A 21,206-nucleotide genomic window follows, 5' to 3' on the forward strand; every position below is an offset into this window, starting at 1 on the left:
TCATGTCTTAAAAATGTTTTACCTTTGTTAGATCATTAGTACACATTTTAAATGGCTTTTACAGATTTGATGTTTTTACAAGGAAAGTACTTTTATCCATGGTTGTTTTCATTGGTTTTAACAACATGTGCTTTTTAACAAATTTAAATGTAACTTTCAAATGCTGTGTTTTATGCTTTGTTGCCGTTTTTATGTGTATCAATGATGTAAAAAATGTATGAGCTGTTTTTAAAGGAAATGTATCAATAAAACTTTTCCAAAAGAAAAATCTGTTCTTATCAGTTTAATATCTGATACGTCCCCCATCGGGGGACTACATATTAAATGGATTTTTCGAACAGGGAGTCGGAAATGGGGCTTGCTCCGTCCGCTCCACGTATCGACCCGGTATTGCAGTACCTCCGGGAACGGTGCAACACTTTTCTCCCGTTGTCAAGGAAAAATGCACATTCACAAAGCTATGTAAACAGCTGGCTAGCTAGCTAGCTAGCTAGCTGGCTAGCAGAAGAAGAGAAGGAAAGAAACATTCAAACTGAAAGAAAGGCGAAGCGCCCTTCAATGGGGTCCCCCGTTTCCCGCCATTTTACTTAAAAAAAAATTTTAAAAAAGAATTGGGGCCAGGATTGTGTGTGTGTGTGTGTCTCTCTCTCTCTATCTCTCTCTCTCTCTCTCTCTCTCTCTCTCTCTCTCTCTCTCTCTGTGCCTCTGTGTCTGTGACCTTCTTTTTATCCACAGACAGCCCTCGAAAACTTGGAAGAGTGGGTTCCGGGAGCACCCGCGGGAACCCTGCCTAGAGTGCACAGAGTGTGTCTCGGGCCCCGACCTCTTGACTTCCATATGACTCTGGTTTCTCTTCATTACGCACAAGCCTTTCGCCTTTTACTAAAGACTTCCGTGGAGAGGAACACTTACGAGTTCAACGTATTTTTGGAGCGGCTTTGCTTCTTGCAGAGCCCGGTATCTTGTTTCAAGAGAAATTGACAGAGATGGGCCAGGATAGTGACTTAAAGACGCATTAGCGACTTTTTCCAAAAAACACCTGCCTGTTTGTTGCCAGGGAAACGGTGGGTGGGTGGGTGGGTGGGTGGGTGGGTGGGTGGGTGGTTGGTTGGGTGGTTGAGTGAGTGGGGGTTGGAGGGAGAGAGGAGCTGGCTTTTGCCAACCCACCCGCTGAGGTCTGTCGAGACCCCCGGGGGTCCGGCGGTTTCAGGGTTCCATTTGTGGGTTATCGCTTCTCGGCCTTTTGGCTAAGATCACGTGCATTGTCCTTGACAGTGCTTGATCAGAGAAGCGATCGCAGGCCGGAGGGCGCCCGGGAGATTGTGCTATTTACTTTTGTTTAAAATCATTATTGTATTGTTTCACTATTATTTTTGTCCTGGGTTAGGTGGTGGGTCTGGTGGTGGACTACAGGTGCACCAGCACATGTAGGGTGAGTTTGAAGGCCCTCTGGTCCTTTTCTTTCTTATTTAATTTAAATTTCAGTTTCCCTTTGTTTGTCCTGTTTTGTACCCCTCCTCCCCCCTTGTATTCTACCCTCCCCCCCTTCAATTATTTCCTACTGTTTTGAGTTTTGTGTTGCCTGCTAGCCGGAGGGGCTTTCTGGCTTGTTGGAATGCTAGCCTCCTGGCCCTTTAGGCGTGGCAGGCATTGCATTGTTGTGTGTTTGTCTGACCGTATTTTCCCATCCACCTTGTACTTGCTAGTTCACCCCCTAAATTGCCTTTTGTCTCTGTTTCTTGTCTTGTGTTGTCAACTGGGGGACCTTTGGCCTGCCGGCTTGCTAGCTGGTTGGCTTGACCTGGTCGCTGGTGAGGCTTGCTAGCTGGTTGGCTTGGCCTGGCCTACTTGCTTGCTAGCTGGTTGGCTTGGCCCGGCCTACTGGTGAGGCTTGCTAGCTGGTTGGCTTGGCCTGGCCTACTGGTGAGGCTTGCTAGCTGGTTGGCTCTGCCTGGCCTGCTGGTGAGGCCTGCTAGCTCTCTCGGCCCTCAAGTTTGGCAGGTGTTGTGTTGGTCAGTGTTCCTTTTTGTTATCCCCTTAATTCCCCTTACCTAAATTTGTTTGTTTGTTAGTTCGCCCCACCCCCCCTCCCCCCGTTTTTGTTTGTTTTGTTCATTATTGTCCTTCCCCTTTGTGCCTTTCCCCTCCGGGGAAAATTTATTTTAAAAAATTACACACAAAAAAAAAAAAAAATCCCTCCTTGTGTCCCTTCCCATTGTTGATAAGATTAGTTTGGTGCTGTGCTAGATAGTTTGTTGTGTGTCCCGTGGTACTGGTAGGCCCTGTTCAGCACAGTCTGGCTGAGCCTGCTAGTTCCTTGGCTGTTTTACACCCCTTTCTCTCCCTTTCCCCTTCCCTTCCCCCTCCCCTCCCCTCTCACTGGTGTTGGGCTGTAAAGGGAGTGGGCCTCCATCATGTCAGCAGCACAGGCTGGCATGAGGAGGCACCATGCAGTGCGCCTCCTTCTAAAGGAGAGGGGAGGAAAAATAATGGAGCTATCCCGATTGGATTTCTCCAGAAAATTCCTCCAGAAAGAGCTCGGCTTTCATCCCGCGCAGGTAAACTGCATCTTAGCCCTCCCCTATAGGAAGGGCTTCGATGTCAGTTTTGCCAACGCCAGCTTCCTGAGGGAGTTCTGGGGGAAACTCCAGAACGCCCTGAACACCCAGGGGTCCCTCACAGCGATGTTTGAGGTGACCAAGCTGACGGATAATAGCATTAAAACCGTTATTGTTCGTATGTACAATGAAACCGTACAGCCGGAGGACGTTGCAGTATGGCTGGGCAGGTACTGCAACGTGAAGGGTCCCCTGATCCAGGTAAAAGACCTCGATGGGATCTGGACAGGGGCCTGGAGGGTCACTGTCCAGCAAAGGGAGGACCCTGGGGGCTATGGTGGGTTGAAAGCCATCCCATCCACCATAGTCCTCGGAGAGAACAGGGGCCATGTTCACTACCAGGACCAGCCCAAGCTGTGCCGTAAGTGTGGTGAACATGGCCACCTTGCAGACGCCTGTCAGAAGGTCGTCTGCATGAAGTGCCGGGAGGTGGGCCACCGCTACGAGGAGTGCACGAACGGAAGGTCGTGCAACCTCTGTGGCGAGCGGTCCCACCTCATCCGCGACTGCCCCTCCTCCTGGGCCAACAGGGCCAAGGCTGGAAGGAGGGAGTGGGCGGCCGCGGACCGGGCTTTCGAGCGCCAGAGGGCTGGAACGGCAGTTGCCGAGGTGGTAGCGGAGGAGCTGGTGGTGGAGGAGGAGGCTGTAGTGGAGCCGGTAGTGGTGGTAGAGGAGACAGTGGTGGAGCCGGTGGTGGTGGCTGTAGTGGAGGGCGCGGAAGGTGCAGTGGTGGAAGAAGTGGGAGGAGAGGACAAAACCCTCCCCACCCCAATCCCCCTGCCCCAGACTAATGTGACCCCTGAAGGAGAAAGGGCCGAGAAAGACGGCTCCGGAGAGATGTTCAGCGAAAGCTCCCCAAGTGGGTCAGACATCATAGGGTCGGTGTCGGAAAGCACCATGGAGACTGTGTCAGAAGGTACGGGAGAGGAGGGGGAGATTCTGAAGGAACACCTCCCCCTACGTAAAAGAAACGCTGAGGAGCTCTCTGACCCCGAACAGGGTGAGGAGAAAAAGGGAAAGGTGGAGTGGGAGAGCTCCCAGGGGGAGGAAGAACCCAGAACCTTCCCCTCCAACTCCCCCAATCAAGTCTCCTTTTTAAGTCCTGTTTTAACCTCCTCTCCCTTCCAAACCCCCTTACCCCGGAGGGAGAGAGAGAAAGTCCCTGAAGACTAACCCCCTTTTAACTTTTCAATGGCTTTTCTTCTAGCACTGTTTTTACTCACCCCTTTTATGGCTTTTAAAATCACCACTATAAACGTGAGGAGCGTAAAGACAGCAACAAGAGCACAGTCGGTTTTATCCTTTTTAGAAAGGTTTAACTCTGATGTGTTTTTACTACAGGAGTGTGGTCTACCCTTTTTATCCTCTTACAGGAAATGGGAGGATAAGTGGCGGCACGGGCCCTCCATTTGGAGTGGTTCCAATTTTAACAAGAACGACGGTGTTGCCATTTTAATCAAGACCCCACAGGTGGTGGTGAAGGGGAGCACAGTGGTGGTAGGTGGGCGTGCTCTTTTAGCCAACTGTACCTTTATGGGGAGGGATTTTAACGTGCTAAACGTGTATGGTTTTAACGATAAACATGACCGGTGTGCACTTTTAGAGGACCTGCAGTCCCACATGCTAGGGAGGGATCATCTAGTGGTGGGTGGGGATTTTAATTGCGTTTTAAGCAGAGCAGACAGGAGAGGGGCAGGAGGGGATTTTAAGGTAGACAGGTCAAGTGTTTTATTGCAAGGGCTGTGCAGGGATTTTAAACTGACTGACTGTTTTAAAACCCTGCATCCAAGAGAGGAGGGCTTCACCTGGACCAGTGGTGATGGCACCAGAGCCTCTCGCATTGATTATCTGTTTACCCGGGACTGTCCCCCAACTGATGCTAGAATAACCCCTGCTTTCTTCTCAGACCACGTAATGCTGACGTGCACCCTTTCACTATCTTCGGGTGTGACTGTGGGAAGAGGGCCCTGGAAACTGAACTGCTCCCTTCTAGAAGATGATAGAGTAGTTAGTCAGTACAGAGAGCAGTTCAGCCAGTGGCAGACGCTACAGGACTTCTTTGACACGCGAGCACAGTGGTGGGAAATGGTGAAGGGAAGGACAAGGACCTTCTTTAGAGAGATAGGAAAGGAAAAAAGCAGAGAAAAAGATAGAAGCATGGTGGGACTGCAAAAGCGACTGGAAAGGTATTTTAACCTATGCCAACAGGGCCTTGATTTTAACCAAGAAATTAAAGAAGTAAAGAAGGAAATGGCACTTTTAGCAGAACAGAGAAGCAAGGGGGTTATTTTAAGAAGCAAGGAAAGGGAATTAGAAGAGGGGGAGAAGTGCACTAGGTACTTTTTTAAGAAAATAGTTAGTAAGGGTAGGATTATGACAGGATTGAGAAACAAGGACGGGGTTTTAAAAACAGACACAGAGGGAATAAAGGAAGTGGTCGAGGACTTTTATGGGGAACTGTTTGGGGTAAAAGATGTGTGCGAGGGAACAATGGGGGACCTTTTAACACACATCGACAATACCTTACCCAATACAGACGACCTGAAAAAAGACCTGACGAGGACAGAAATCGACCAAGGACTGAAACGTTTTAAGAGGGGTAAATCACCGGGGGAGGACGGCCTCCCTTTGGAGTTTTATCTGACCTTTTGGGATGTTTTAGCCGACGAACTTCTGACTGTTTTTACTGACTTCGAACACCTCGACAGACTACCCGACAGTTTTAGAGTGGGGATCGTGACTCTTTTACACAAGAAAAATGACAGGACGGACCTGAAAAACTGGAGACCGATTACCCTTTTAAACTTTGATTGTAAACTTTTTACCAAGGTTTTAACACTCAGAATGTCTTCTGTTTTAGGGGAGGTGATCCACCCGGACCAAACCTGTGCCGTGCCCGGAAGGAAGATCACGGACAGCCTGATACTGATCCGAGATGCCATCTGTTATGCGAGAGACAGAAACATGCGGCTTGTAGTCCTAAATTTAGATTTTGAAAAAGCCTTTGATCGGGTCTCGCACCAGTACCTCTTTAAGGTACTGCAAAAAATGGGTTTCCCGGACAGGTTCTTAGCTTGGGTGGGACTGCTGTACGGGGACATCACCAGCAAAATCCTTGTAAATGGGCATCTGTCAAAAGCAGTGGGAGTACACTGCGGCGTCCGTCAGGGCTGTCCGTTATCTCCCCTTCTGTTCGTGGCCTGTATTGAACCACTGGCACAGGTCTTGAGAAGGGACCAAGGGATCAGTGGGGTGGGTATCCCGGGGAGTGGGGAGATGACCGCCAAGTGCGTCTTTTACATGGACGACGTCAACATTTTATGTACCAACCTTTTATCCGTCGACAGGACTCTGGACAGGACTGACTGGTACGGACGAGCCTCTGGGGCGAGACTGAACAGAGACAAGACAGAGGCCCAATTCTTCGGACCGTGGGCAGACCCAGACTTGACCAGACTACCTCTGACAGTTAAACTGACGGACATAAGGGTACTGGGGGTAAAGTTTGACCGGGGGGGAGGAGGGAGCGGTAACTGGAGCGGAATCCTGGGGACGGTAAGACAGAGACTGGGTTTTTGGGGACTACGACAGCTGACTTTTGAGGGCAAGGTTTTAATCATTAAAGCTGTGATTTTACCTGTGCTTTTATTAATCAGTTCTGTTTTTATCCCCCCTCGAAGGAGCATTTTAGACCTGGAGCGGACGCTTTTTTACTTCCTGTGGGGAGGCAAGTGGGAGAGGCTGAGGAGGGAGGTGGTCAAGAGGCCCAGGTCCAAGGGGGGGAAAGGCTTGCCTGACCTCTACTTGTTCCTGGGCAGCCGCTACACAGCGTTACATCTGACTCTTGCCACCTCCCCGGTCAACAACAAGACCCAGGCCCTCGCACGGTTCTGGCTGGGATCTTACCTCAGGACTCTGAGGCTGATCCCAGTCGACCTGCGAGCCCCAGTCTCTTTCCTGCTACCCCCGCACTACGTCCAGCTCCAGAAGTTTTTAAGACATTTTAAACTGGAAAAAGAAACAGTCACGGTTTTAACAAAACACCGCTCTCTTCTCTCTCTTGTGCAGGATCGGGAACCAGTGTGTCCAGTGCGCGGGCTCGCTATAGGTGAGCCCACAACGGTTTGGCGCAACGTGGCCCATCCTGCTCTCCTGAATCGGCATCGGGACCTGTCCTGGATGGTCGCCCATGAGATCCTCCCGGTCAGGGCCGTTATGCACTCACGGGGCATGGCGAGGACAGCCGCGTGCCCCCGACCAGGCTGCGGCCAAGAAGAGTCGGTGAGGCACATGCTCTGGGAGTGCAGAGCCGCCAGGGACCTGTGGAAGGAAGCAGGCCCCCTGATCACCTCGTGTCTGCCAGCAGGGGAGGACCTAACACCTCAGCTGGTGCTGTATTGGGTGGGCCGAAGGCCCATTCCATCGAAGGCCTTCACCAAGCTCTGGCCCACCCTCACGTGCCTGAAGGAAGCACTGTGGTCCTCCCGTAACCTGCTGGTAGCGAAAAACGTAGAGACCACCCCCCAGGCAGTGGCCATGGTAGCCACGGAAGCCCTGGGGTGGTACGGAAGGAAGGGGGCCTCGACCCCAGGCGAAGGGTCCCCCACAACACCCTAGGTCCCGCGGCCACGGCCTGACAGCGCTGCGGCGCCTAGGGCGATGCGCCTAGGGGAGGGATCTCCTCTGGGCCCCGAAGGACGGGACGATGATCTATTCAGAAGAGCAGGATGAGGTGAGCTTGATAAAGACTCACCCCCCTCCTGGACAAGGGACTGAAGACAGCCTTTTAACAAAGTTACTTTTTAACATGGTTTTTCATGTCTTAAAAATGTTTTACCTTTGTTAGATCATTAGTACACATTTTAAATGGCTTTTACAGATGTGATGTTTTTACAAGAAAAGTACTTTTATCCATGGTTGTTTTCATTGGTTTTAACAACATGTGCTTTTTAACAAATTTAAATGTAACTTTCAAATGCTGTGTTTTATGCTTTGTTGCCGTTTTTATGTGTATCAATGACGTAAAAAATGTATGAGCTGTTTTTAAAGGAAATGTATCAATAAAACTTTTCCAAAAGAAAAGAAAAATCTGTTCTTATCAGTTTAATATCTGATACGTCCCCCATCGGGGGACTACATATTAAATGGATTTTTCGAACAGGGAGTCGGAAATGGGGCTTGCTCCGTCCGCTCCACGCATCGACCCGGTATTGCAGTACCTCCGGGAACGGTGCAACACTTTTCTCCCGTTGTCAAGGAAAAATGCACATTCACAAAGCTATGTAAACAGCTGGCTAGCTAGCTAGCTAGCTAGCTGGCTAGCAGAAGAAGAGAAGGAAAGAAACATTCAAACTGAAAGAAAGGCGAAGCGCCCTTCAATGGGGTCCCCCGTTTCCTGCCATTTTACTTAAAAAAAAAGAAAAAAAGAATTGGGGCCAGGATTGTGTGTGTGTGTGTGTCTCTCTCTCTCTCTCTCTCTCTCTCTCTCTCTCTCTCTCTCTCTCTGTGCCTCTGTGTCTGTGACCTTCTTTTTATCCACAGACAGCCCTCGAAAACTTGGAAGAGTGGGTTCCGGGAGCACCCGCGGGAACCCTGCCTAGAGTGCACAGAGTGTGTCTCGGGCCCCGACCTCTTGACTTCCATATGACTCTGGTTTCTCTTCATTACGCACAAGCCTTTCGCCTTTTACTAAAGACTTCCGTGGAGAGGAACACTTACGAGTTCAACGTATTTTTGGAGCGGCTTTGCTTCTTGCAGAGCCCGGTATCTTGTTTCAAGAGAAATTGACAGAGTTGGGCCAGGATAGTGACTTAAAGACGCATTAGCGACTTTTTCCAAAAAACACCTGCCTGTTTGTTGCCAGGGAAACGGTGGGTGGGTGGGTGGGTGGGTGGGTGGTTGGGTGGTTGAGTGAGTGGGGGTTGGAGGGAGAGAGGAGCTGGCTTTTGCCAACCCACCCGCTGAGGTCTGTCGAGACCCCCGGGGGTCCGGCGGTTTCAGGGTTCCATTTGTGGGTTATCGCTTCTCGGCCTTTCGGCTAGGACCAAGCTTGGTACTGCGGTGCCCCAGAGCTCGCCTAGCTGGAAGCCGACGGCCGGAGGGCGGTAAAGGTGTTGTTATTTAGACAACCGTTTTGGTGCTTGTCGTCGTTGTTGCTTTTTGGCTTTGCTAAAATTTACTTTATTTTTGTTTGTTTACTCTTCTTCCCTTCTTTTTTGGAAGAGAGAGTGATTAGAGAGGGGTTGAGTGCGTCATCGTCCTTGCGGAGATGGCGCATAATTCGACAAATAGGTCGGTCCCAGGAGTAGGACTGGCAAATACTCTAAGGTTCTCATGGAAAGAGAAAGAGATGGAGCCCTTTGGACGTGAAGTTTTTGGGAGATCCATTCTGATTGGAGTGCTAAAACTGATGGTGAAGGATGTCTTTTGCCTCCAAGGCAACTCACTGGAGGGAGTTTATGACGTCGCTTTTTACACGGAGTCTAAACATGATGAAATCCTTAAGAAGGTGAAAGAAGTGGAAGATAAAAGACCGATGTGCCATTACGAGACAAAAAGTTTGGCGAAGAATAACTTTAGAGTCGTAACGGTGAACATGTACAATCCCTACGTTAAGGATGAGGAGGTGAGGGCCTTTCTGGGGAGATATATGGACAATGTCTCCTCAGGAAGGCCCCTAAAGGACTCGTTGGGATTTTGGACTGGGAGAAGAGGTTTCCAGGCGCTCCTAAGAGAAGATCCTAAAGGACTGGGAGGGTACCTCCATCCCCCAGCTATGTTCTCCCTGGGGGCTGACAGGGGGACGTTGTACTATGCACGTCAGCCCCCTTTCTGCAGGCGCTGTATGGCCTATGGACACATCCTGGCCTCGTGCAGCACTAGAAAGTGTAGATTTTGTGGATCGGGGGGGCACGAGGCCAGGGACTGTGACGAGCCGAAGGCTTGCCACGGGTGTGGCTCCACTCAGCACCTGTGGCGCGATTGCCCGGCTCGTCAGCGGTCATACGCGTCTGCAGTTGGAGGGGGAGCAGGAGCGGGGGATGGGGGAAGAAGAGGAGGGGACGGAAGTCCTTTACAGGCGCAGAGAGCTGGCCCAGAGGGTAAAAGGAAAGAAGATGAGAAAGGAGTGACAGCGGGAGGAGAAGGAAAGAAGAAGGAAGCCAAGGGGGTGGAAGAGAGTGAAAGATCAACGGGGGAGGGAGTGGTGGGTGTGGGGGTTCCTGTGGTAGGACCTGTGGAGGGGGAGGGGGTGCCTGTGGCAGGACCTGTGGGGGGGGAGGGGGTGCGGGTGGCAGGACCTGTGGGGGGGGAGGGGGCGCCTGCGGCAGGAACTGGGGAGGGGGTGGAGGGGAGGCGGGAGTGGGGGGACTGTGCGTCGGACCTACTGGTGGAAGAGATGAGGGAACTGGCGGAGGAGCTGGGAGGTGCTGTCTCCCCGCTGCCTCTTGAGCCCCTTATACCTCTTCCACCTATAAAACTAAATAAGATGAAGAAAGGGAAGAGGGGCCAGATGTGACAGATAGGGAGAGGGAGGGGGGTGTGGAAGGGGGGGGCAAGCGAGTGATGGGGTTAAGGAGGAAGTCCCTGTCCTCACTGTTTGTCAAATCAAATCAAATCAAATCAAATCAAATCAAATTTTATTTGTCACATACACATGGTTAGCAGATGTTAATGCGAGTGTAGCGAAATGCTTGTGCTTCTAGTTCCGACAATGCAGTAATAACAAGTAATCTAACTAACAATTCCAAAACTACTGTCTTGTACACAGTGTAAGGGGATAAAGAATATGTACATAAGGATATATGAATGAGTGATGGTACAGAGCAGCATAGGCAAGGTACAGTAGATGGTATCGGGTACAGTATGTACAAATGAGATGAGTATGTAAACAAAGTGGCATAGTATAGTATAAAGTGGCTAGTGATACATGTATTACATAAGGATACCGTCGATGATATAGAGTACAGTATATACGTATGCATATGAGATGAATAATGTAGGGTAAGTAACATTTATATAAGGTAGCATTGTTTAAAGTGGCTAGTGATATATTTACATCATTTCCCATCAATTCCCATTATTAAAGTGGCTGGAGTTGAGTCAGTGGCGGCCCCTCAACACGGGGGGGGAGGGTGGATCCCTGAGAGAGGATCAGGGCTGTTTGGCTGGGGGCCCCCAAATCCTCTTAGAGGAGATGGAGTCCCCTTGCCTCAGTTTAGAGGATTACAGGGAGGAAGCTGGTGGGGAGCCCGGGGTGCAGGGTAGTCCTAACCCTAACACCATTCCTGCATCCTGGGCTGGAGAAATGGATGAGGACGGGGGGACGTCGGACGAGGGGAAGATGTCCCTGTCGGGTGTGATGGGCCAGGGGAGCATCAGGTGAGCCTCCTGTTTTGTTTGGTGGTTGTTTGTGGGTTTTATTTTCTGAGATAAGTGGTATTTTTGTTTTATAATAGAATCTTATGATAATTTTGTTTAGTTTAAATGTAAGGGGTTTAAGAGATTTTGTTAAGAGGAGGGCGGTGTTTAGTTTTTGAGAAGGGGTGGGTTTTGACGTTTGTTTTTTGCAGGAGGTTCACCTGAGGGATGGAGGGGATGTCAAAAGGTTTAGGAGAGAGTGGGATAAGGGTTTTTCGTTGTGGGGCATAGGAGGGGTGCACTCAACGGGGGTAGGGATATTGTTTGGGAATAGGGAGATTATTGTAGAGAGCACTTTTGGCGTAGTACAGGGGAGAGTTTTGGGTGTAGACATCACATATAGGGATATTAGATATAGGTTATTTGGGGTGTATGGGTCACAGGTGGCGGCAGACAGGAGGGAGATGGTGGACTGTCTGGCGCCCCTGTGTGTCACAAATAGGCACTTAGTGATAGGAGGTGATTTTAATATAGATTTGGGGATAGGGGGAGACAGTAGTGCAGGCGCCATCACCGGGCTAATGGCTTGCCATGGCCTGGTTGATGGTGGCCTGCACACTACTCCGGCAATGGTCGGTCCCACATGGCGCAACTCCAGGGGAGTTATATTTTTGTATCTAGGTCTTTGGGTCGGTTGTCTGGGCGGCTGTTGCCTGTCTTCTTTTCGGACCATGACGGGGTGCTCCTGCAGGTGGGGTCGCCAGTCTGCCTCTTCGGTAGGGGGTACTGGAAACTAGATCGGGATTTACTGGATGAGCAGGTGTTTGTTAATGCTGTCACAGGGGTGTTTCGGAGGCTTGAAGGCCTCCGGCCCATGTGTGAGGGGGTGTTAGAGTGGTGGGATATAGTAAAGGTAAGGATTAGGGCCTTTATTATAGGATATGGTAAGAGGAAGAAAAGGGAGGAAAGGAGGGAGGTGGATCGTATCCAAAGGTTGCTCGAACTTGAGTACGAGGCAGGCAACCTCGGTGGTTCGATTGACTGGGAGAAATCCACTGCCCTGAAGGCGCAGCTCAGGGAGCTGCAGGAGCTGAAGGCTCGAGCTTTCCTGGAGCGTGCACATAGTGGCTTTTTAGAACATAATGAGACTTGTTCCGCTATGTTCTTTAAGTCGGTTAGGGCAAGGCAGAGTAGGAAGGTAATGCATGGAGTTAGAAAAGAAGATGGTAGTGTAGTAAGTAAACCAGAGGAGATGGTCAGGGGTGACAACTGATCATGTGACAACTGATCATTTCCGAGGTTTATTTAAGGAAAGGGAAATAGATGTAGAGCAGGGAAATGTGTTTTTAGAACACTTGTCCCGGCGGTTGCCGGAGGACATTAGAGACGTGATGGAGGCCCAGATCTCACTAGAAGAGGTTGAGAGCGCTCTTAGGAGGATGGGAAAAGGGAAGGTGCCTGGGATGGATGGGCTGCCGGCGGAGTTTTACCTCAAGTTTTGGGGTATACTTGGACCGGTGGTACTCGAAGTCTTGAAGGCCATCCTCGAGACGGGTGTCCCGGGGGGTTCAATGGTAGTCGGTGTGCTGTCACTTCTTTACAAGAAGGGGGACGCAACCGACCTTGGCAACTGGCGGCCATTGACCATGCTATGTGTAGACTACAAGTTGCTTGCAAAGGTCTTAGCGGACCGGTTGCGCACAGCACTTCCCTACGTCGTACATGAGGATCAGACGTGCGGGGTAGAGGGACGCTCAATTAGATGGAACCTTCAGTTGATCAGGGACTCCATCGCCTGCCCCGGCAGAGAGAGAAAAAGAGGGGAAAAAAGTTGAAAAAAAAAATAATTTAAATCCTACCTTCCATAAATAATTGGGACCGGCCCCCATTGATAAAGGTCCGTAGTAGGGTGCGCCATAACCGGACATGAATATATGGAACACCGGCAAGCGCACAGAGAACCGCAATTTGGGTTACCAGATGCACGTTTTCAATCACCAGGTGCACGGAGGATTAATAGCAATCTGCATCCATCGTCAAATCTTAAAGTGTCTATAAAGCACTCAGGACGGGCCCGAGCGAGACAGGGCCGTAGTGGGGTGCTCCCATAGCGGGGAACAATGAGAGGGGTGGCTTTAAATTCATTTTGAACCATATTTGAAATTTTGGGTTACCAGATGCACGTTTTCAATCACCAGTTGCACGTTTTCAATCACCAGTTGCACGGAGGATTAATAGCAATCTGCATCCATCGTGATTTCTTAAAGTGTCCATAAAGCACCTAAGGACGGGCCTGACAGAGACAGGGCCGTAGTGGGTTACTCCCCTGGCGGGCTATATCAATAGGATGACGGGTAAAAGTATTTAAAACCGTTTTATAATTTTTGGGTTACCAGATGCACGTTTTCAATCACCAGGTGCACAGAGGAAAATGAGCATTTGCATCCATAGTCAAGTTTTAAACCGTCCATAAAGCACTCAGGGCCGGCCCCGGCAGAGAGAGAAAAAGAGGGGAAAAAAGTTGAAAAAAAAAAAAAAAAAATCCTACCTTCCATAAATAATTGGGACCGGCCCCCATTGATAAAGGTCCGTAGTAGGGTGCGCCATAACCGGACATGAATATATGGAACACCGGCAAGCGCACAGAGAACCGCAATTTGGGTTACCAGATGCACGTTTTCAATCACCAGGTGCACGGAGGATTAATAGCAACTGCATCCATCGTCAAATCTTAAAGTGTCTATAAAGCACTCAGGACGGGCCCGAGCGAGACAGGGCCGTAGTGGGGTGCTCCCATAGCGGGGAACAATGAGAGGGGTGGCTTTAAATTCATTTTGAACCATATTTGAAATTTTGGGTTACCAGATGCACGTTTTCAATCACCAGTTGCACGTTTTCAATCACCAGTTGCACGGAGGATTAATAGCAATCTGCATCCATCGTGATTTCTTAAAGCGTCCATAAAGCACCTAAGGACGGGCCTGACAGAGACAGGGCCGTAGTGGGTTACTCCCCTAGCGGGCTATATCAATAGGATGACGGGTAAAAATATTTAAAACCGTTTTATAATTTTTGGGTTACCAGATGCACGTTTTCAATCACCAGGTGCACGGAGGAAAATGAGCATTTGCATCCATAGTCATGTTTTAAACCGTCCATAAAGCACTCTGGGCCGGCCCCGTTAGAGAGAGAAAAAGAGGGGAAAAAAGTTGAAAAAAATTTTTTTTTAAATCCTACCTTCCATAAATAATTGGGACCGGCCCCCATTGATAAAGGTCCGTAGTAGGGTGCGCCATAACCGGACAAGAATATATGGAACACCGGCAAGCGCACAGAGAACCGCAATTTGGGTTACCAGATGCACGTTTTCAATCACCAGGTGCACGGAGGATTAATAGCAATCTGCATCCATCGTCAAATCTTAAAGTGTCTATAAAGCACTCAGGACGGGCCCGAGCGAGACAGGGCCGTAGTGGGGTGCTCCCATAGCGGGGAACAATGAGAGGGGTGGCTTTAAATTCATTTTGAACCATATTTGAAATTTTGGGTTACCAGATGCACGTTTTCAATCACCAGTTGCACGTTTTCAATCACCAGTTGCACGGAGGATTAATAGCAATCTGCATCCATCGTGATTTCTTAAAGCGTCCATGAAACACCTAAGGACGGGCCTGACAGAGACAGGGCCGTAGTGGGTTACTCCCCTAGCGGGCTATATCAATAGGATGACGGGTAAAAGTATTTAAAACCGTTTTATAATTTTTGGGTTACCAGATGCACGTTTTCAATCACCAGGTGCACGGAGGAAAATGAGCATTTGCATCCATAGTCATGTTTTAAACCGTCCATAAAGCACTCAGGGCCGGCCCCGGCAGAGAGAGAAAAAGAGGGGAAAAAAGTTGAAAAAAAAAATTTTTAAAATCCTACCTTCCATAAATAATTGGGACCGGCCCCCATTGATAAAGGTCCGTAGTAGGGTGCGCCATAACCGGACATGAATATATGGAACACCGGCAAGCGCACAGAGAACCGCAATTTGGGTTACCAGATGCACGTTTTCAATCACCAGGTGCACGGAGGATTAATAGCAATCTGCATCCATCGTCAAATCTTAAAGTGTATATAAAGCACTCAGGACGGGCCCGAGCGAGACAGGGCCGTAGTGGGGTGCTCCCATAGCGGGGAACAATGAGAGGGGTGGCTTTAAATTCATTTTGAACCATATTTGAAATTTTGGGTTACCAGATGCACGTTTTCAATCACCAGTTGCACGTTTTCAATCACCAGTTGCACGGAGGATTAATAGCAATCTGCATCCATCGTGATTTCTTAAAGTGTCTATAAAGCACCTAAGGACGGGCCTGACAGAGACAGGGCCGTAGTGGGTTACTCCCCTAGCGGGCTATATCAATAGGATGACGGGTAAAAATATTTAAAACCGTTTTATAATTTTTGGGTTACCAGATGCACGTTTTCAATCACCAGGTGCACGGAGGAAAATGAGCATTTGCATCCATAGTCATGTTTTAAACCGTCCATAAAGCACTCTGGGCCGGCCCCGTTAGAGAGAGAAAAAGAGGGGAAAAAAGTTGAAAAAAAAATTTTTTAAAATCCTACCTTCCATAAATAATTGGGACCGGCCCCCATTGATAAAGGTCTGTAGTAGGGTGCGCCATAACCGGACATGAATATATGGAACACCGGCAAGCGCACAGAGAACCGCAATTTGGGTTACCAGATGCACGTTTTCAATCACCAGGTGCACGGAGGATTAATAGCAATCTGCATCCATCGTCAAATCTTAAAGTGTCTATAAAGCACTCAGGACGGGCCCGAGCGAGACAGGGCCGTAGTGGGGTGCTCCCATAGCGGGGAACAATGAGAGGGGTGGCTTTAAATTCATTTTGAACCATATTTGAAATTTTGGGTTACCAGATGCACGTTTTCAATCACCAGTTGCACGTTTTCAATCACCAGTTGCACGGAGGATTAATAGCAATCTGCATCCATCGTGATTTCTTAAAGCGTCCATCAAGCACCTAAGGACGGGCCTGACAGAGACAGGGCCGTAGTGGGTTACTCCCCTAGCGAGCTATATCAATAGGATGACGGGTAAAAGTATTTAAAACCGTTTTATAATTTTTGGGTTACCAGATGCACGTTTTCAATCACCAGGTGCACAGAGGAAAATGAGCATTTGCATCCATAGTCATGTTTTAAACCGTCCATAAAGCACTCAGGGCCGGCCCCGGCAGAGAGAGAAAAAGAGGGGAAAAAAGTTGAAAAAAAAAAAATAATAATCCTACCTTCCATAAATAATTGGGACCGGCCCCCATTGATAAAGGTCCGTAGTAGGGTGCGCCATAACCGGACATGAATATATGGAACACCGGCAAGCGCACAGAGAACCGCAATTTGGGTTACCAGATGCACGTTTTCAATCACCAGGTGCACGGAGGATTAATAGCAATCTGCATCCATCGTCAAATCTTAAAGTGTCTATAAAGCACTCAGGACGGGCCCGAGCGAGACAGGGCCGTAGTGGGGTGCTCCCATAGCGGGGAACAATGAGAGGGGTGGCTTTAAATTCATTTTGAACCATATTTGAAATTTTGGGTTACCAGATGCACGTTTTCAATCACCAGTTGCACGTTTTCAATCACCAGTTGCACGGAGGATTAATAGCAATCTGCATCCATCGTGATTTCTTAAAGTGTCCATAAAGCACCTAAGGACGGGCCTGACAGAGACAGGGCCGTAGTGGGTTACTCCCCTAGCGGGCTATATCAATAGGATGACGGGTAAAAGTATTTAAAACCGTTTTATAATTTTTGGGTTACTAGATGCACGTTTTCAATCACCAGGTGCACGGAGGAAAATGAGCATTTGCATCCATAGTCAAGTTTTAAACCGTCCATAAAGCACTCAGGGCCGGCCCCGGCAGAGAGAGAAAAAGAGGGGAAAAAAGTTGAAAAAAAATAATAAAAAATCCTACCTTCCATAAATAATTGGGACCGGCCCCCATTGATAAAGGTCCGTAGTAGGGTGCGCCATAACCGGACATGAATATATGGAACACCGGCAAGCGCACAGAGAACCGCAATTTGGGTTACCAGATGCACGTTTTCAATCACCAGGTGCACGGAGGATTAATAGCAACTGCATCCATCGTCAAATCTTAAAGTGTCTATAAAGCACTCAGGACGGGCCCGAGCGAGACAGGGCCGTAGTGGGGTGCTCCCATAGCGGGGAACAATGAGAGGGGTGGCTTTAAATTCATTTTGAACCATATTTGAAATTTTGGGTTACCAGATGCACGTTTTCAATCACCAGTTGCACGTTTTCAATCACCAGTTGCACGGAGGATTAATAGCAATCTGCATCCATCGTGATTTCTTAAAGCGTCCATAAAGCACCTAAGGACGGGCCTGACAGAGACAGGGCCGTAGTGGGTTACTCCCCTAGCGGGCTATATCAATAGGATGACGGGTAAAAATATTTAAAACCGTTTTATAATTTTTGGGTTACCAGATGCACGTTTTCAATCACCAGGTGCACGGAGGAAAATGAGCATTTGCATCCATAGTCATGTTTTAAACCGTCCATAAAGCACTCTGGGCCGGCCCCGTTAGAGAGAGAAAAAGAGGGGAAAAAAGTTGAAAATTTTTTTTTTTTAAATCCTACCTTCCATAAATAATTGGGACCGGCCCCCATTGATAAAGGTCCGTAGTAGGGTGCGCCATAACCGGACATGAATATATGGAACACCGGCAAGCGCACAGAGAACCGCAATTTGGGTTACCAGATGCACGTTTTCAATCACCAGGTGCACGGAGGATTAATAGCAATCTGCATCCATCGTCAAATCTTAAAGTGTCTATAAAGCACTCAGGACGGGCCCGAGCGAGACAGGGCCGTAGTGGGGTGCTCCCATAGCGGGGAACAATGAGAGGGGTGGCTTTAAATTCATTTTGAACCATATTTGAAATTTTGGGTTACCAGATGCACGTTTTCAATCACCAGTTGCACGTTTTCAATCACCAGTTGCACGGAGGATTAATAGCAATCTGCATCCATCGTGATTTCTTAAAGCGTCCATGAAACACCTAAGGACGGGCCTGACAGAGACAGGGCCGTAGTGGGTTACTCCCCTAGCGGGCTATATCAATAGGATGACGGGTAAAAGTATTTAAAACCGTTTTATAATTTTTGGGTTACCAGATGCACGTTTTCAATCACCAGGTGCACGGAGGAAAATGAGCATTTGCATCCATAGTCATGTTTTAAACCGTCCATAAAGCACTCAGGGCCGGCCCCGGCAGAGAGAGAAAAAGAGGGGAAAAAAGTTGAAAAAAAAAAAATTTAAAATCCTACCTTCCATAAATAATTGGGACCGGCCCCCATTGATAAAGGTCCGTAGTAGGGTGCGCCATAACCGGACATGAATATATGGAACACCGGCAAGCGCACAGAGAACCGCAATTTGGGTTACCAGATGCACGTTTTCAATCACCAGGTGCACGGAGGATTAATAGCAATCTGCATCCATCGTCAAATCTTAAAGTGTATATAAAGCACTCAGGACGGGCCCGAGCGAGACAGGGCCGTAGTGGGGTGCTCCCATAGCGGGGAACAATGAGAGGGGTGGCTTTAAATTCATTTTGAACCATATTTGAAATTTTGGGTTACCAGATGCACGTTTTCAATCACCAGTTGCACGTTTTCAATCACCAGTTGCACGGAGGATTAATAGCAATCTGCATCCATCGTGATTTCTTAAAGTGTCTATAAAGCACCTAAGGACGGGCCTGACAGAGACAGGGCCGTAGTGGGTTACTCCCCTAGCGGGCTATATCAATAGGATGACGGGTAAAAATATTTAAAACCGTTTTATAATTTTTGGGTTACCAGATGCACGTTTTCAATCACCAGGTGCACGGAGGAAAATGAGCATTTGCATCCATAGTCATGTTTTAAACCGTCCATAAAGCACTCTGGGCCGGCCCCGTTAGAGAGAGAAAAAGAGGGGAAAAAAGTTGAAAAAAAAAAATTTAAAAATCCTACCTTCCATAAATAATTGGGACCGGCCCCCATTGATAAAGGTCCGTAGTAGGGTGCGCCATAACCGGACATGAATATATGGAACACCGGCAAGCGCACAGAGAACCGCAATTTGGGTTACCAGATGCACGTTTTCAATCACCAGGTGCACGGAGGATTAATAGCAATCTGCATCCATCGTCAAATCTTAAAGTGTCTATAAAGCACTCAGGACGGGCCCGAGCGAGACAGGGCCGTAGTGGGGTGCTCCCATAGCGGGGAACAATGAGAGGGGTGGCTTTAAATTCATTTTGAACCATATTTGAAATTTTGGGTTACCAGATGCACGTTTTCAATCACCAGTTGCACGTTTTCAATCACCAGTTGCACGGAGGATTAATAGCAATCTGCATCCATCGTGATTTCTTAAAGCGTCCATCAAGCACCTAAGGACGGGCCTGACAGAGACAGGGCCGTAGTGGGTTACTCCCCTAGCGAGCTATATCAATAGGATGACGGGTAAAAGTATTTAAAACCGTTTTATAATTTTTGGGTTACCAGATGCACGTTTTCAATCACCAGGTGCACAGAGGAAAATGAGCATTTGCATCCATAGTCATGTTTTAAACCGTCCATAAAGCACTCAGGGCCGGCCCCGGCAGAGAGAGAAAAAGAGGGGAAAAAAGTTGAAAAAAAAATAATAATAATCCTACCTTCCATAAATAATTGGGACCGGCCCCCATTGATAAAGGTCCGTAGTAGGGTGCGCCATAACCGGACATGAATATATGGAACACCGGCAAGCGCACAGAGAACCGCAATTTGGGTTACCAGATGCACGTTTTCAATCACCAGGTGCACGGAGGATTAATAGCAATCTGCATCCATCGTCAAATCTTAAAGTGTCTATAAAGCACTCAGGACGGGCCCGAGCGAGACAGGGCCGTAGTGGGGTGCTCCCATAGCGGGGAACAATGAGAGGGGTGGCTTTAAATTCATTTTGAACCATATTTGAAATTTTGGGTTACCAGATGCACGTTTTCAATCACCAGTTGCACGTTTTCAATCACCAGTTGCACGGAGGATTAATAGCAATCTGCATCCATCGTGATTTCTTAAAGTGTCCATAAAGCACCTAAGGACGGGCCTGACAGAGACAGGGCCGTAGTGGGTTACTCCCCTAGCGGGCTATATCAATAGGATGACGGGTAAAAGTATTTAAAACCGTTTTATAATTTTTGGGTTACTAGATGCACGTTTTCAATCACCAGGTGCACGGAGGAAAATGAGCATTTGCATCCATAGTCATGTTTTAAACCGTCCATAAAGCACTCAGGGCTGGCCCCGGCAGAGAGAGAAAAAGAGGGGAAAAAAGTTGAAAAAAAAAAATAAAAAATCCTACCTTCCATAAATAATTGGGACCGGCCCCCATTGATAAAGGTCCGTAGTAGGGTGCGCCATAACCGGACATGAATATATGGAACACCGGCAAGCGCACAGAGAACCGCAATTTGGGTTACCAGATGCACGTTTTCAATCACCAGGTGCACGGAGGATTAATAGCAATCTGCATCCATCGTCAAATCCTAAAGTGTCTATAAAGCACTCAGGACGGGCCCGAGCGAGACAGGGCCGTAGTGGGGTGCTCCCATAGCGGGGAACAATGAGAGGGGTGGCTTTAAATTCATTTTGAACCATATTTGAAATTTTGGGTTACCAGATGCACGTTTTCAATCACCAGTTGCACGTTTTCAATCACCAGTTGCACGGAGGATTAATAGCAATCTGCATCCATCGTGATGTCTTAAAGTGTCCATAAAGCACCTAAGGACGGGCCTGACAGAGACAGGGCCAGGAGTGGGTTACTCCCCTAGCGAGCTATATCAATAGGATGACGGGTAAAAGTATTTAAAACCGTTTTATAATTTTTGGGTTACCAGATGCACGTTTTCAATCACCAGGTGCACGGAGAAAAATGAGCATTTGCATCCATAGTCATGTTTTAAACCGTCCATAAAGCACTCAGGGCCGGCCCGGCAGAGAGAGAAAAAGAGGGAAAAAAAGTTGAAAAAATAAAAATAAAAAATCCTACCTTCCATAAATAATTGGGACCGGCCCCCATTGATAAAGGTCCGTAGTAGGGTGCGCCATAACCGGACATGAATATATGGAACACCGGCAAGCGCACAG

General features: G+C 48.4%; 1 protein-coding gene, 2 non-coding genes and 2 pseudogenes across 3 annotated transcripts; all 5 read left to right on the forward strand.

Moving 5' to 3' along the window:
- The first annotated feature begins 241 nt into the window (after nucleotides 1–241).
- LOC118945547 lies at nucleotides 242–421 on the forward strand (annotated as a pseudogene).
- A 417-nt stretch (nucleotides 422–838) lies between these two features.
- On the forward strand, nucleotides 839–955 carry LOC118945582. The gene has a single exon (XR_005040697.1). It is a non-coding gene; the product is annotated as a U5 spliceosomal RNA (small nuclear RNA).
- Nucleotides 956–3,271: 2,316 nt separating this feature from the next.
- LOC110518727 lies at nucleotides 3,272–7,700 on the forward strand. Its single transcript, XM_036968094.1, has 2 exons — nucleotides 3,272–4,115; nucleotides 6,687–7,700. The coding sequence occupies exons 1-2, from the start codon at nucleotides 3,810–3,812 to the stop codon at nucleotides 7,233–7,235; spliced, it is 855 nt and encodes a 284-aa protein (XP_036823989.1). The 5' UTR covers nucleotides 3,272–3,809; the 3' UTR covers nucleotides 7,236–7,700.
- Nucleotides 7,681–7,859, forward strand: LOC118945529 (annotated as a pseudogene).
- A 403-nt stretch (nucleotides 7,860–8,262) lies between these two features.
- LOC118945583 lies at nucleotides 8,263–8,379 on the forward strand. Its single transcript, XR_005040698.1, has one exon. It is a non-coding gene; the product is annotated as a U5 spliceosomal RNA (small nuclear RNA).
- The last annotated feature ends 12,827 nt before the right edge of the window (nucleotides 8,380–21,206 follow it).

This window comes from Oncorhynchus mykiss, chromosome Y, assembly GCF_013265735.2.
Source record: "Oncorhynchus mykiss isolate Arlee chromosome Y, USDA_OmykA_1.1, whole genome shotgun sequence".
NCBI classification, from domain to species: Eukaryota; Metazoa; Chordata; class Actinopteri; order Salmoniformes; family Salmonidae; genus Oncorhynchus; species Oncorhynchus mykiss.

Coding starts and splice junctions, on each gene's coding strand:
- LOC110518727 (XM_036968094.1), top strand. CDS start 3,810: ATGGCTTTTCTTCTAGCACTGTTTTTACTCACCCCTTTTATGGCTTTT. Junction 4,116..6,686: donor TGAAGGGGAGCACAGTGGTG/GTAGGTGGGCGT, acceptor TCTCTTGTGCAG/GATCGGGAACCAGTGTGTCC.